Here is a 15,605-nt window from a genome sequence, read left to right as displayed (position 1 = left end):
GGGCTTCACAGCTGCTCACGTCTACAGGAGGGAGGGGCTACTTCAAAGAGAAGAGCTGCAGGGGAGGGGAGGGAGGTCTCCACGTTCAGTTGCTAAGAAAGGAAAGCTTTCAGGAGGCAGTTTCTAGGAACGCTTTGGGGGGTGGTGGTGGAGCCTACAGCACTCCCTCCGGTTTCCATTGGGAAGGTGTGTTCGGAAACGCCAAAGAACTCCATGCCTTTCAGAGCAGTAAATGCCCCCCCTCCTCCTCCGGCTGCAGCGATGGGGGGGCTCTCTCCGCTCCCATTAGCCTGAGGGAGGAAAGGGCTGTGTAAGAGAGGAGGAAGGACAGCGCCCCCCCCCCTTCAGCACAAGCCGCCAGGGGAGGGAGGGGGGCATTCTGTGGGGCTTCTCAGCTTTAGGGATGCTTGGGGGGTGGGTGGGTCTGCTGTGGTCCAGGAGCCCCACTTACTTTCGTCTCTGGCCTTCATGCGAGCGATGAAGGAGTAGCTCTTGTTCCTCCGGTAGTTTTCGTAGGGGTCGTCCAAGGCCACGCCCACCCCCTTGTACTGATCCCACTTGTCTCGGATGTCTCCCCCTTTGATGGGATCCTGGATTCCCTGCTCCTTGGCCCCCAAGCCCCCAGAGCCACTCCACCCTGGAACACAACAAAAGCACAGGCCAATCGCAGCAGGGGAAAGAAGGCCCGCCCTCCTCCCCTCCCTGGCCCTCAGGGACAGAAGCAGAAAAGGCCACTCCAGGCAGCAGCGTGAGATTCCCCCCAGGGAAGGTCCGGCCTCAGAGGGACCAGCAGGCACAACCCCTTGACCTGAACCCCCAGGGAGGAGAGGGGGGGACAGACCAGAGGAAGCCGCCCAGGTGGAGCTTCCTGCAGCTAAGCAGTCAGAGGGGGCTGTGGTTGAAGTCTTGGGCTGGGATCTCCGAGGCCCAGGTTCGAATCTCCCCTCTGCCCTGGAAACCGCCTTCTCTCTCTCCACCCTCTCACAGGGGTCTTGTGAGGATGAAATGGAGGCCAGGAGGGCGAGGTCAGCCGCCAAGGGCAGCTCTACAGAAATGGGCTGGACATAGGAAGCCGCAGCCTCCCCAAAGAGGGAAGGGGGAAATTAACCCACGGATGACGCAGGGCCCAGCCAGAGTGGTCCTTCAGGACAGTCAGCTGACCCATCCCCCTCATTGAGGCAACTAGTGGGGACGCTGCCCCACAGGGATGAGCGTAGGGTGGCCAGCTTCCCTCTTGACAGCCACAGGAGTACTGGCAGCTCCGAGTTCAGGTCCCATCTGCAGCCCCCTGAGCCCTCCAGCTAGCTGCAGCCCAGACCAAGTGCTGTCCCTGCACTCCACTCCGTTCTGCAGACACCGCCCCCCCCCCCCCCCCCCCGGCTGAACGGTCTTTGCTTCACCACAACCATTATGGGCAAAGAGGCCAGCTGCCACCTCCCACAGACCCTGCCCATGCTGGGAAGAATCCCTGGTCATCCAGCTTGTTTGAGAAGAACCCTGGAGGAGCAGGAGTGGGGAGCACAGGGTAGCGCTTGCAGGAGGCTGCAGGGGGAGTGGCTCTTCTGGCTCTGGCTCGGGGAAAAGCCGCCGGCAAGGATAGAGAGCAGCTCACCCATCTTCACGAGCATCTGGTGTCCTTTGTTTTCCTCCCCCAGCCTGGATTCCGAGACGTGACCCCCAGAGCTGGAGCCCAGCCCGGCCGAGGAACTACAGGGGCAAAGTCCCGGGTAAGGAAGGTCCAGCAGCTGAGGCGGGTGTCACGTCTCCCCCACCCCCCACCGCCTGCCTGCCCAGGACACCGGCCCGGCCCACTGGCTTGTGAGCACCCAGGCAGCCCCCTGGACTGGAAGCTGCTCGGGGATGAGCGGAGGAGAGGACTTACGGAGGCGTTTGGCTGCGAGATCGGGACCGGTGCCGCCTCCCAGGGGAGTAGGATTTGGAGCGGGACCTGGACCGTGAGCGGCTTCGAGAAGAGCGCGACCGGCTCCGGCTCCTGGAAAAGCAGAAAGCGACACAAAGTCCGTTCCCCCCTCTTGAGCACAGACAGCTTCCGAGGGCAGCTTCAGGTGGGTTTGGGGTGGGGCCCTTAGGGGACAGCTTGATGGCCAAACTGCTGGGCTCCTCTGCCCCAGCTGTATCACTGGCTGGCAGTCCCAGAGACCTCCAGTTCCATCCAATAAGCAAACAAGCCCCCCCACCCCCCCAAGGAAAATGAGCTGGAGAGAAGTTAAAGTTCCTTTCCCTCCTCCTTGGCCCACGAATAGCCCAGCCGCTGCCCTCCTACTCCCTGCCCACCTCCTCCCTGAGGAAAAGGCCCTCCCTTGCCGCCTGGACCAGCAGCCTCCTTTCCCTTACCTGGACTGCGAGCGGGAGTAGGAGCGAGAGCGCGAGCATGATCTGGAGCGGGACCTCGAGTAAGAGCCGGATGACTTGGAGGACCTCGAATTGGAGCGGGAAGAGGAGCGGCCCCTGCTCTTGGATCTGCTGCGGGAGCGGGAGTGCCCACTGCCCCGGGCGAGGAGGAGAAGCAGGCAAGAGGGTTAAGCAAGCAGGCCAAGAACTAATGTCAAGAACTCCGCCCCCCCCCACCTCAGAAGGGCACACAGAGCATCCACTCCCCCCTCCCTCGGGGGGGCTGGAACGCTCCAGAGGCCAAAACAAAAGGGGGAGGAAAAGAATACCAGAAGTTTGGGGGAGTAAGAACGAATGGAGAGACACAGTCAGGACAAAAAGCAAGATGCCGCTGCTCTTGGGGGGCTCCCCAGCCCAGTCCTGTGCCACGACACTCCCTCCCAGAGTCCCATTTCCTTCCCAGGAGGCAGACAGGGGTGCACCAGCCCAGCAGCACCACCTCGAGGGGGGGCTCTTCCCCAGCCCCTGCCTGCCTAGGAAGCTCGCCACAGCCGCTCTCACCTGTTCCTCTTCTCTTGGCCCTTCCGCCGCCGGGCCCGCATCTTGGCTCTGAAGAACTCATAGAGGCCGTTCTGCTCCCAGCCCTCGCTGGAAGAAGCAGCAACACCAAGAAGAAGAAGAAGAAGAAGATATTGGATTTACATCCCGCCCTCCACTCCGAAGAGTCTCAGAGCGGCTCACAATCTCCTTTACCTTCCTCCCCCACAACAGTCACCCTGTGAGGTGGGTGGGGCTGAGAGGGCTCTCACAGCAGCTGCCCTTTCAAGGACAACCTCTGCCAGAGCTATGGCTGACCCAAGGCCATGCTAGCAGGTGCAAGTGGAGGAGTGGGGAATCAAACCCGGTTCTCCCAGATAAGAGTCCGCACACTTAACCACTACACCAAACTGGCTCTCATCAGGAGTCAGGCAGCTGCCGCTCAGCATCACACACACACACCCCGCCCCCCCGGGGCCAGCTCTCCGTACCTGTTCCTGGGCCTGTCGTGGGAGGGGGGGCTGTAAAAGGCTTCCACAGCAGCCAGCAGCCTCTCGTTGGGGGGCATGGGTGGGGGCAGGCGGATGTCCTTCGGGTCCAAAGGCTTGTACTCGTGGTCCTCCAGCTGGGAAAGACAAGGCCATCTTCATAAGGAATGGAGCCCAGGAGAACCACCACCTCTGGGCAGCAAACGATCCCGTCAGGGGAGACGAGCAAGCAGAGGCGAGGCACAGCTGACCCAGCCCAGAACTCTCCCGGAGCCCCCAGCACAAATGCGCTTCTCTCTCTCTCACACCCGTCCAAGGAGCAACAGCCTCCAGGCCAGGCATCCAGGACCCAGGGTGAAGAGAGGCCGGCGGGGTCAAAGGCGGTGGCGGCGGCAGCAGCAGGAGGAGGAGGAAGCGGCGCAACACGATGCAGCATCTCCGTTTGTTGCAGGGAGGTCAGCCGCTGGTGCCGCTTACCTTCACAAGGGGAGCCATGAGGCCAGCCGGCAGGTCAAAGTAGGGGACGTTTGGCACCAGGCTGGGGTCGTCGTGGTTGACGTGAGGGGGGCCCTGCCTGCGCATGTGTGGAGGCTGCCCGTTAAATCCGTGCGGAGGTGGCCCAAAGTCAGGGTGCTGGGGGCCACCCCAGGGAGGGTGCTCGCTGATGCCGGGGTGCGGCATACGATGCCCAGGGTGGTGATGCGGAGGGCCGATCTCTGCAAAGAAAGAAATGCGCACCCATTCGAGATGGGGCAAAAGACGATTCTGAATCAGACTCAGAGCAGCTCACAATCTACACTACAGTTTGGTGTAGTGGTTAAGTGTGCGGACTCTTATCTGGGAGAACCGGGTTTGATTCCCTACTCCTCCACTTGCAGCTGCTAGCATGGCCTTGGGTCAGCCATAGCTCTGGCAGAGGTTGTCCTTGAAAGGGCAGCTGCTGTAAGAGCCCTCTCCAGCCCCACCCACCTCACAGGGTGTCTGTTGTGGGGGAGGAAGATAAAGGAGATTGTAGGCCGCTCTGAGACTCTGTCTTGAAAGAGAAGCTTCTGGGAGAGCTCTCTCAGCCCCACCCACCTCACAGGGTGTCTGTTGTGGGGGTGGAAGGGAAAGGAGATTGTAGGTCGCTCTGAGACTCTGTCCTTGAAAGGGCAGCTTCTGGGAGAGCTCTCTCAGCCCCACCCGCCTCACAGGGTGTCTGTTGGGGAGGAAGGTAAAGGAGATTGTGAGCCGCTCTTGAGACTCTTCGGAGTGGAGGGCGGGATATAAATCCAGTATCTTCTTCTTCTCCTTCCCCCACAACAGACACCCTGTGAGGTGGGTGGGGGGCTGAGAGAGCTCTCCCAGAAGCTGCCCTTTCAAGGACAACTCCTACGAGAGCTCTGGCTGACCCAAGGCCGTTCCAGCAGCTGCAAGTGGAGGAGTGGGGAATCAAACTTCGTTCTCCCAAATAAGAGTCCAAACACTTAACCACTACACCAAATATAACCAGACCACTGGCCTGGCTGTGGCCACCGTCTCCTCTTGAAAGGAGAGTGTTCTCTCCTGCCACCCCGGACCCAGCATTTAGGGTACTTTTTCAATGGCTACTCCCCAGCAGGCAGGCAGGCAGGCAGGATGGCATCAGAGACGCCTCCTGGTGGGCAGGGGGGAAAGCGGATCCGAAGTGCCTAAGAAGGCTGCTGCCAGCACAGGCAGAGGAACTGGCCAGAGGTGGCGTGAGTGAGGGAGAGCCAATTCTTAGTCAGCTGAGAAGCACTGGATTCTGTGAGGAACCTTTCAGGGCCCAGTGCAGAAGTCAAAGTGGATGAAACAAACCCATAGCAAACCCCCCAAGGCCAATGGCAGCCTCATTCTGGCTTCCCCCCTCCCTCCTCCCCCCCCCCGGAGGCAAATTCCTGCAGAGCCGTAAGGGCAGGAGTACCAGGCGGCAGGAAGGGCAGCCGAGCCCCAGAGCTTCCGGCCGGTGCAGACGAGACCCAGTTGCCCCCCAGCTGCCACTCACCCTGCGGGAAGTCCCCTTGCGGGTAGTCAAAGCGGTGGGGATACGGGGGCCTCTCAAAGGGGTGTCGAGGCGGGAAGTCGTCTTGCATGAAGCGAGGGGGGAAGCGGTTGAAGTTGTGGGGGTGCGGCGGCTGGTTGAACTGGGGGTGCTGCTGATGGGGGGGGAAAGGCCCCCGGAAGTGAGGGGGGCGCTGCATGCGGAAGGGGGGCTCCCTCTGGCCCCCGCCCCAGGGGGGCTGCTCGTGCTGGTTGTTCCAGGGGGCCTCAAACTGGTTGTTCCAGGAGGGGTCGGGCTGGCTGTTCCAGGGGGCTTCGCGCTGGCTGTTCCACCCGGGCTCCCTCTGCTCGTTCCACATCCCCTCGTGGTTGCTGTTCCAGGGGGGGCAGTGGGGAGGGCCCTGGTGGGGAGGGAACGGCGGCTGCTCCGGGGGCTGCAAGAAACGGAGGAGGCAGATGGTCAGCCACGGGGAAACATGCAGAAAGCCACGCCTCCCTCTGCAAAGGGCCCAGAAACGCCCAGTACCTGCTGTTGCCCCCAAGGGGCCACGGGGTGGGGCTGCTCAAACCAGGGCGGCTTGTTGGGGGGGATGTGCTCATGGGGTCCACCAGGCCCACGAGGCCCAGGAGCGGCAGCAGGATCGGGGCCCCCAGCCCCTGCTGCTTCGTAGTCGGCGGAGCCTGCAAGCGGAAGCGGAGCCTTCCCCTCCTCTGGAAGGAAGGAAGGAAGAGCGGCGGCTGATTCAAAGCCTGGCAAAGGAGGGAGTCCCCTAGCAGGAGGCCAGCCTGGCTTCCTGGGGCCTCCACCGGAAGAGGAAAGGACACCCCCAGGCCCAGAAGCCCCACCTGCTTGGGCGATGGCAGCTGCCGAAGGAGGAGGCGGCGGCGGAGGGGGAGGGGGGGCGGCGGCGGCAGCAGGGGCTGGAGCTGCAGCTGGGACCGCAGGGACCGTTTTCCCCTCACTCTCCAGAGGGGGGATCTGCAGGGGTGGTGGAGGCGGCTGCTGCTGCTGCTGGGCCAGGCTGCTGACGAACTCCTCATGCTGGGTCTTCAGGTTCTGAATCTGCTGCTGGAAGGCCATCTGGACGGGCTGCACCACGCTGGTGTACTCTGTGATGAGAGTGGCCTACGGGGACAGAGCAGAAAGAGGATCTCTGCGGGTTATGCTCTGGCAAGCAACGCTCCACTCGCCCAGGAAAAAGAGCTGCGGCTCTGGTCACCCCCGAGGCCTTCAGGGGGAAGAGAGCCAGAGGAAGCCCCCAGAAACAAAGCAGAGGCAGCCCTGGGGTGCTCCGGCTGCAGAAAGGAGGAGGGGGCCCTGGCTGGTGGGGCAGGAGCAGAGCCATGGAGGCCCCGCAATCCCGCCCCCCCCTTTCTTCCTCTCATTGGTCAGGGCGCAAGAGGACTCCCGATTCCAATTCAGACTCCCCCCTATGTGAGGGAGAAGAAGTCCTGCCAGGGACGTCCTCAGGGCTGGGAAGCGACCCCCTCTTCATCTCCCCCGAGAAGACGACTGGCGCTTCAGCTGCACGGGAGGGGCCCTGCCAATCCCACAAGTGAGCCCCCTGGGACGGGGCTCTCCACACAAAGCCACTTCATACCCTTTTCGCACTCTTCTCAGGAGGTGGCTTTGCCACAAAGAAGGATGACCACCCGTCACCCTCCACTCCTGCAGGACAACCTTCCAGCCAAACAGTGGAGAAGATGGTGATGATAGTGGATTTATATCCCGCCCTGCACGCCACATCTCAGAGTCTCAGAGCGGCCTACAATCTACTTTCCATTCCTCCCCCACAACAGACACCCGGTGAGGTGGGTGGGGCTGAGAGAGCTCTCCCATAAGCTGCCCTTTCAAGGACAACTCCTGCGAGAAGGTCATTCCAGCAGGTGCAGGTGGAGGAGTGGGGAATCAAACCCGGTTCTCCCAGATAAGAGTCTGCGCACTTCACCACTACCCCAAACTGGCTCTCTATCCTAAGCTAGTTCTCCTAGCAAGCCCTGGATCAAACCCGGGGGGAGAGAGAGCAATCAGGACAGGCTGCAGCCCTTTGAGCCCAGCTCCCCACCCCCCCGCTCTTTGGCTGCAAGAATGAGCCATTCTCGGTGCTCACCTGGTACTGGCCCAGTCCCAGTGCGGGGCTTTGCAGCTGCTGGATGATGGATTCATCAAAATAGCCGTTCTTCTCCCAGAGCTGAAGGAGCTACGGAAGAGGAGGGGGGGTGTTACTGGGTGGGGCCCCGTCTCGGCAGCCAGCCCAGGGCCTGTGGTGGTGGTGGGGGGGGGGGGGAGGCCGAGGCTGGAGGCTCACCCGGGCAATCTTCTGCTGCTTGTCTTCCTCCACAGCCAGGAAACTGGTGCAGTAAATGGGCACCACCACCTTCTGCAGAGCCGCCAGCAGGTCCCGCTGCTGCTTCCGCTGGCTGAGAGGAGGAGGGAGGGAGAGGTGAAGGGTCCCAACTCAGCTCAGCAGCTGGGGGGGGGGACACACTGAACCCTGTGCCGTGCCAGAGGTGGCTCCCCCCAGCCCTCCTGAGGCTTCTGGCCCCTCCTTGCGCACAGAGCGGACCTCACCAGTGATGCAGCACATCGTTGATCAGGTAGATCAAGTGCAGCCGCAGCTCAAAATGCGCCCCGTCGGCGGTGATGCGGTTGCGCAGATGCCCTGCCATCAGCTCGCAGTGCTGGGGAGACTTGGCGTTGCTGAACATCCAGTTCTTGCCAGCCTTGGGACACAAACCTTCCAGGTGGTTAGACCCTGGCCTGGGGGGAGGCAGGCAGGCACCCCCCCCCCAAGCCAAGCAGGCCGCAGCGTCCAAGAGCTCTGGGCCCCACCGCTACTCTCTGCACCAAGCTCTGCCCCTGCTCTCTGCTCCCACTCGCAGGAAAGCCTCGGACAGAGGTGGCGGCTCAGAGCAGCCAAGCGCTGACCACCCTCCCCTGCATTCCTCCTGCGCTGCCCCATTTGCCCCGCCCCTTTCACACAGACACTCCTCTGTCCCGGCTGGCTTCTTCCAGGCACGGTGGCCGTGGGACTCCTGCTGCCCCAGCCGTTTTGGCGATGCTTACCGAGATGGCATCTTTTGTGCACGTGTCGATAATCGGCTGCAGGAGGTTGTCGAATTCATTCATGTCCAGCTGGGTCTCCTCCAAGACTTTCTGCATCTGCTGCTCGAGAGCCAGAGCGATGGCAGAGGTGATTTGCTCCTGAGGGGACGGAGCAGGAGAAGACCGTGAGCCAAGTGGCCCCTTCCAGAAGCCAAGCTGCACTCCCACCCCTTTGCGTGCTCCTCCAGGCGACGTCCTGCTCAGCCAAAGCCCCAGATGACGTGGGCCGTTCCCTTCAGAGCGATGCGGGCGGCCACACCTCAAGCAACCGAGGGCTGTGGTCTCCACCACCAGCCACTGGGCCCACAGACAGCTGCACGACAAGGTGGCAATACAGCCTCCGTTCCCAGCCCCACTTTCCAGGAAGGTCCGCAGTGCCCACAAGAGGCCCACGGGGGGAGGTGAGCGGTGGCCCCTTCTTCCTCCAAGGCTCTGGGAAGCAACCTGCGTTGACGAACCCAGCAAATCTCCAGAGAGAACCACGTTCCCTCCCCACGATCCACTTCGCACCAAAGTGGGGCTCCTCCTTCCCACCAGCTGCCCCGAGGCGGCCCAGGGCACCTGCCCGCTCACCTGTCTCACAGCCAGAAGGTGCTGCTCCTGCTGCTGCAGGTTCCACTGGCTCTGCTGGATGAGCTCCTCCATAGAGGGGGTCCCTTGCGAGGCAGGGAGGGAGGCTGCCACAGGGGCCACGGACGGCTGGGCCAGCGGCTGGATCGGCGGGGCAGCCTCCATCTCCTGGCTCTGCTTGCACAGCACTGCGGGGAAGGGGAGACACACACAAGGTTCAGCCCCATGGGCGCCCAATGGTTCGCATGCCCAGCTACTCTGGAAGAGATCAAACCAGGGAGGGTCCATCCAGTCCAGCCTCGTGTCTCACACAGGGGCCAGCCAGTTCCTCTGGAGGGCCAACAAAAGGGCAGAGAGGCTGAGGCCTTCATAAGAACATCAGAAGAGCCCTGCTGGGTCAGACCAGGAAGGGTCCATCTAGTCCAGCCTCCTGTCTCACACAGGGGCCAACCAGTTCCTCTGGAGGGCCAACAACAGGACAGAGAGGCCGAGGCCTTCCCCTGAGAAGAGCATCAGAACCCTGCTGGGTCAGACCAGGGAGGGTCCATCTAGTCCAGCCTCCTGTCTCACACAGGGGCCAACCAGCAACTCTGGAGGGCCAACAACAGGGCAGAGAGGACGACGCCTTCCCCTGAGAAGAACCGCAGAAGAGCCCTTCTGGATCAGACCAGGGAGGGTCCATCTAGTCCAGCCTCCTGTCCCACACAGTGACCAACCAGTTCCTCTGGAGGGCCAACCACAGGGCAGAGAGGCCGAGGCCTTCCCTGGAGAAGAACATGAGAAGAGTCCTGCTGGATCAGAACAGTGAGGGTCCATCTAGTCCAGCCTCCTGTCTCACACAGTGGCCAACTAATTCCTCTAGAAGGCCAACAACAGGGCAGAGAAGCTGAGGCCTTCCCCTGAGAAGAACATCAGAAGAGCCTTGCTGGATTAGACCAGTGAGGGTCCATCTAGTCCAGCCGCCTGTCCCACATAGTGGCCAACCAGTTCCTCTGGAGGGCCAACAACAGGACAGAGAGGCTGAGGCCTTCCCCTGAGAAGAACATCAGGAGAGCTCTGCTGGATCAGACCAGTGAGGGTCCATCTAGTCCAGCCTCCTGTCCCACATAGTGGCCAACCAGTTCCTCTGGAGGGCCAACAACAGGGCAGAGAGGACGACGCCTTCCCCTGAGAAGAACCGCAGAAGAGCCCTTCTGGATCAGACCAGGGAGGGTCCATCTAGTCCAGCCTCCTGTCCCACACAGTGACCAACCAGTTCCTCTGGAGGGCCAACCACAGGGCAGAGAGGCCGAGGCCTTCCCTGGAGAAGAACATGAGAAGAGTCCTGCTGGATCAGAACAGTGAGGGTCCATCTAGTCCAGCCTCCTGTCTCACACAGTGGCCACCTAATTCCTCTAGAAGGCCAACAACAGGGCAGAGAAGCTGAGGCCTTCCCCTGAGAAGAACATCAGAAGAGCCTTGCTGGATTAGACCAGTGAGGGTCCATCTAGTCCAGCCGCCTGTCCCACATAGTGGCCAACCAGTTCCTCTGGAGGGCCAACAACAGGACAGAGAGGCTGAGGCCTTCCCCTGAGAAGAACATCAGGAGAGCTCTGCTGGATCAGACCAGTGAGGGTCCATCTAGTCCAGCCTCCTGTCCCACATAGTGGCCAACCAGTTCCTCTGGAGGGCCAACAACAGGGCAGAGAGGACGACGCCTTCCCCTGAGAAGAACCGCAGAAGAGCCCTTCTGGATCAGACCAGGGAGGGTCCATCTAGTCCAGCCTCCTGTCCCACACAGTGACCAACCAGTTCCTCTGGAGGGCCAACAACAGGACAGAGAGGCTGAGGCCTTCCCCTGAGAAGAACATCAGGAGAGCTCTGCTGGATCAGACCAGTGAGGGTCCACCTAGTCCAGCCTCCTGTCTCACACAGTGGCCAACCAGTGTCTCTGGAGGGCCAATAACAGAGCAGAGGCCTTCCCCCAATGCTGCCACCTAGCAGCTATTCAGAGATTGATTGAATGCGGTTCCTTTTAGTCACCATGACTAGTAGCCGCTGGTGGGCCCTCTCCTCCACAGGACTGCTTCCAGACTAACTGCACCCGTTCACCACAAGGACAGGGCTGTATCCTAGTCCAACTCCTGAGAAGGGCCTGTTGTGAGAAGAGACAATTGCTGCTCTCACTAGGCATTCTCTTGGAGGCTACGTGGCAGGATAATGGGAAAGGAGAAGAGGCCTGCAATTTCTGGGTTCCTCTCGGGACCCCTTTTTAGAAACCAGTGAAACCTTTGCTACTCTCCAGTCTTCTGGCTCAGCAGCTACGTTTATTGACAAGTTACAGATCTATGGTTTAAAGAGCAACAAGCTCACATATGAATTTTCTAAGAACTCTCATGTGAACACCTATCAGGACCTGGAGATGTCCTGGTTTTTAATTTCCCCTGGAGGTCTAGAACTTCATCTCTGGTCACCTCCGACTCAGTTCTTCAGGCTCCCTCTCTGAAAAGAATGGCACAGCGCACAGAGGAGGAACAAACCCCGCACACGGAAAACAGCCTGGCTTCTGCAAAGGAAGTCCAGCCTGACCAGTCTTCTGGGGTTCTCTGAGAAAATGAACCAGCCTACAGACAGTGGTGAGTGGGCAGGCATTAAGGTCTGGGCCCTTCAAAAGGCTTTTGACAAGGTACCTCACCAAAGATTCTTGAGTAAAGGAGGACAGGTTCTTTTATGGATTAAAAAGAGAGGAAGGATGACCCAGAAAACTACAGGCCAGTCAGTCTGATCTCCATCCCTGGGAAGAGATCAGACCAGTGAGGTCGACTGTGAACTGTGCGAGTGGGTGACAACGTGGCAAATGAAGTTCAATGCTGTTGAGTGTCGGGTGCATCAGATTTTAAAGGGGTCATTCTGCAAGCCTCTGAAGGGCAGCTCGGTGAGATCCAGGGAAGTCAGCAGGGAATCTGTCCCCACCAGACCAGCCTCATTCCCTTCTTTGACTGACGAGCATATTGGATGGGGGAGGGGAGGGAACGCCATCAAAGTTATTTACCCAGATTTCAGTAAGGCTGTGGATATGGTTCCCCCATGATGATTTGACAGGGAAGCTGCAGGACTGCAGACTGGACTCTAAGATAGTTCAGTGGATGGGGAACGGGTTGGAGGACGGCACCCAAAGGGGAGTTGTCAGTGGCATTTCCTCTGACTGGAGGGAGGTATCCAGTGGGGTGCCACAGGAGGGCTCGGTTTTGGACCCAGGACTTTCCAATATTTCTATAAATGAGCTGGATGAGGGGATGGGGGACGAATGAAATCTGCCGATGACACCAAATTGGGAGGGAGGAGTAGAAACATGTCAAAAGACAGAGGTAGAATTCAGCAAGATCTGAACATGCTGGAAGAGCGGGCGGATGTGAACAAGATACAATTCAACAAAGGATAACAGCGGAGTCCTACAGCTGGATAACAAAGAAGCAGCATGAATTCTGGACAGCAATGCGGGTGATCAACATCGTAGAGTATGGGTGAAGTGTAAGCTAAATATGAGCGAGTCAGGGCGATGCAGCAACAAAAAGCACTAACACAATCTCGGGGTGAATCAGCAGAAGCATAACATCCAAATCACATGATGCCATAGTCCCGCTATACACTGCATTGCTTAGGCTGCACCTGGAGTCTTTATGTGCAGTTCTGGAGGCTTCACTTCAAGAAGGATGTGGACAGAATGGAGCGGGTGCAAAGGAGAGCGAGGAGGAGGATCAGGGGCCTGGAGACCAAGAAGCCCCAGGAGGAGAGGCTGAGGGACTTGGGAAGGTTCAGTCTGGAGAAGAGGAGATCGAGAGGGGGCATGATTGCTATCTTGAAGTAGCTGAAGGGCTATCGCTTAGAGGAGAGCAGGGAGCTGTTCCTGTTGACAGCAGAGGAGAGGACTTGCAATAATGGGCCTAAATTCAGAGTGGGAAGGTGCCAGCTGGATATTAGGGAAACCATTTTTACAGTAAGAGTTGTTCAGCAGTGGAATCAGCTACCAAGGGAGGAGGTGAGCTCCCCCTCACTGACAGTCTTTAACTAGCAGCTGGACAAACCGTTGTCAGGGATGCTCTAGGCTGATCCTGCACTGAGCAGGGGGTTGGACTAGATGACCTGTATGACCCCTTCCAATTCTATGATTCTAAATAGTTCTCACAATGAACTCCTCAAGTTTCAATGAACTTGAAAGTGAACAGGTGGGTTCCACAAGAATCAGTATTGGGGCTGTTGCTATTTAATTTGTTCATAAATGATCTGGAACTTGGGGTGAGTAGTGCAGTGCCCAGATTTGCAGATGACAAAAAATTATTCAAGATGATGAAAACCAAGGTCGACTGTGAACTGTGCAAGTGGGTGACAATGTGACAAATGAAGTTCAATGCTGCTAAGTGTCAGGTGATCCACATTGGAACAAAAAATTCCCAGCTTCAAGTAGAGGCTAACGGGGTCTTTGCTTGCTGAGATGGAGAGGGGGAAAGCTCTTGAGGTCTTAGTAGACAGCACAATGGAAGTGACAACCTAATGTGCTGCAGCAGTGAAACTCTATGTTGTGGGCTGCGATAAAAAGAGCTGAAAATAAAACAACCACCATTTTCTATGCATATCTGCACAGATCCAATAAAGATCTGCATAGGGCCTGCTTCGGCTGGGAGGGCGGGATATAAGCCGGATAAACAAACAAATAGATCTACTGTGCAGCCTCATTAGGAATACTGTGTGCCATTCTGGTCACCGTATCTCTAAAAAGACACTGCAGAGCTGGAAAAAGTATGAAAGAAGACAACCAGGATGACCAGGGAGTTGGAACGCTTGCCCTAGTTTGCCTCTGGATTCCCCTGCGGCCTCCCAGGCTGCCACGACATCTAGCTAGCTAAGAGGACTACGAGGCTGGGCCCTGTTCATGATGCTCAACCCTTTAGAACAGCCAAACCTGGAACAACCAAGGAACATGGGTGGGGTGGGGAGAGCGATGGAAAGCAGATGTGGGAACACTCTACAACAGTATTTAATTGGCATCACCAAAGTCCCCTGCACGCCTCCCCGCCCCAACTCACACTGCTGCTGCTCCAGGGCCAGTTTGTATTTGTAATAGCCATAGAAGTCACCCCCAAAGAGGAACGAAAACTTGGGGTTCTCCTTCTGCTTCTCCATCGTCATCTTCTCAAACTCAGGGCCGTTGCGTGCCACAAACTGAGCTAGCTTGTCAATGACATTGCGCAGCTCTTGGTCTGGAGAGATAGAGAGAGACACATCATATCACAGCAAACAACACACAACTCTATATGCTGTCCGGCTTGGAGTAGCAGCAGCATAGTCTCCAAGGAGTTATTACAACCATGCCAGTGACACTGTTGTGTGAGCCTCTAAGAGGCTACGGCTTGCTCACTGGGATGTAAGCTTCCCTGGTCCAGCTGGACTTCTCCCTGGGGATGCATGCATGCAGAGGACTGCAGCTCCAGTTCTGCGATAGTAAAGTTCCCCTGCCTGCCCCTCCCTTCAAACCTCACTAGGGAGGAAGCCTTTCACAAAGCACTGAGCGCTGAACCTGACCTACCTCCCAGAACAGAGAGCCTGGAAGAGGGGAGGTTCAGTGGGTGGTTGGGAGTGCGCTGGGGAAGTTTTGGCTCGCCACTCCCTCCCTTTTGTGGCCCGAGGGCCCTTGGTCCACCCTGGGCTTGCCACCACCCCCCTCTGTGCAGCAGCAGCAGCAGCAGCTCCTGTTTCCTGAAATGCAGCCGGCCAATCCCCTTGAGCATCTCTGTCGCTGCCTCCTCTGCTGCAACGCCTGTTAAAAGCTGCTCCCGCCACGGGAGGGGCTTTAAGAGCTGCTTTGGGGGGGGGGAGGCCTCCGAGGGGCTCCACGACTGGGACCCGCCTCTTCTTCTGCTGCAACCAAAGGGGCGACCCCCATTCCCCCCCCGGAAGGGCCGGGACCCCCGAGGGGGGGAGATGAAGTCACCGGGCCCCCTCCCTTCCTCTCCCCCCCCCCGGGCTCACCCTCGGGCGGCGGCGGCAGCGGGGGGGGCGGCGGCATCTCCATGGCGATGGGCGCGCGGGATCCGCTCTGGGGCGCGCCGGGCCAGGCCTCCCTCGCCAGCCGTAAAGCACAGCGGCACGCACGACAGGGGCTTTACGGCCGGGGCGGGGCCAGCCCTTCTCCCGCCCACAGGCTGAGGCACGTCGCGCGCATGCGTAACTGTCCCCGCGGGGGAGGGGCCTGCAGGAAGACCCCGGATGGGCTGGCACGGCAGGCCCCGCCCCCTCGCCTTCGAGGGCGGCGCCATTGGTGTGGAGGAGCCACGTGGTTCCCGGGCCTCCCCTGGGGCCTTTGCGGAGCAAACAGCCCACTTCCGGGCAGGGGCTACCGGAGTGGGCGGAGCTCTCCAGAACCACGTCTTCCGCTGCTTCCTGCACGGCCAACCCTGCGGGAGCTGCTTGCCCCGCCTTACTGCGGCTGCGCCAAGGCCTCGGAGGACTTTGCAAAGCGTCCTTCTCTACCCAGCAGCGGCAGGAGGCCGCATCTGGCTGGAACCACATCTGGA

The 15,605-nt window shown here is 59.3% G+C and overlaps 1 protein-coding gene across 1 annotated transcript; it reads right to left on the bottom strand.

Moving 5' to 3' along the window:
• Nucleotides 1-5: 5 nt before the first annotated feature.
• CHERP (calcium homeostasis endoplasmic reticulum protein) lies at nucleotides 6-15,135 on the bottom strand. The gene is made up of 18 exons (XM_060233098.1): nucleotides 15,061-15,135; nucleotides 14,118-14,291; nucleotides 9,058-9,242; nucleotides 8,446-8,583; nucleotides 7,951-8,102; nucleotides 7,688-7,799; nucleotides 7,490-7,579; nucleotides 6,225-6,504; nucleotides 5,905-6,089; nucleotides 5,383-5,812; nucleotides 3,855-4,093; nucleotides 3,381-3,514; nucleotides 2,914-3,000; nucleotides 2,356-2,505; nucleotides 1,883-1,993; nucleotides 1,613-1,707; nucleotides 448-637; nucleotides 6-21 (listed from the first exon to the last, which is right to left on the bottom strand). The coding sequence occupies exons 1-18, from the start codon at nucleotides 15,101-15,103 to the stop codon at nucleotides 6-8; spliced, it is 2,811 nt and encodes a 936-aa protein (XP_060089081.1). The 5' UTR covers nucleotides 15,104-15,135.
• Nucleotides 15,136-15,605: the final 470 nt, after the last annotated feature.

This window comes from Heteronotia binoei, chromosome 2 (assembly GCF_032191835.1).
Source record: "Heteronotia binoei isolate CCM8104 ecotype False Entrance Well chromosome 2, APGP_CSIRO_Hbin_v1, whole genome shotgun sequence".
Classification (NCBI taxonomy): domain Eukaryota; kingdom Metazoa; phylum Chordata; class Lepidosauria; order Squamata; family Gekkonidae; genus Heteronotia; species Heteronotia binoei.
Note: the sequence above shows the minus strand (reverse complement) of the source record. Positions and strands in the feature narration are given on the sequence as shown.

Coding starts and splice junctions, on each gene's coding strand:
- CHERP (XM_060233098.1), bottom strand. CDS start 15,103: ATGGAGATGCCGCCGCCCCCCCCGCTGCCGCCGCCGCCCGAGG. Junction 6,090..6,224: donor AGCTGCCATCGCCCAAGCAG/GTGGGGCTTCTG, acceptor CCTTCCTTCCAG/AGGAGGGGAAGGCTCCGCTT. Junction 3,515..3,854: donor TCATGGCTCCCCTTGTGAAG/GTAAGCGGCACC, acceptor TGTCTTTCCCAG/CTGGAGGACCACGAGTACAA.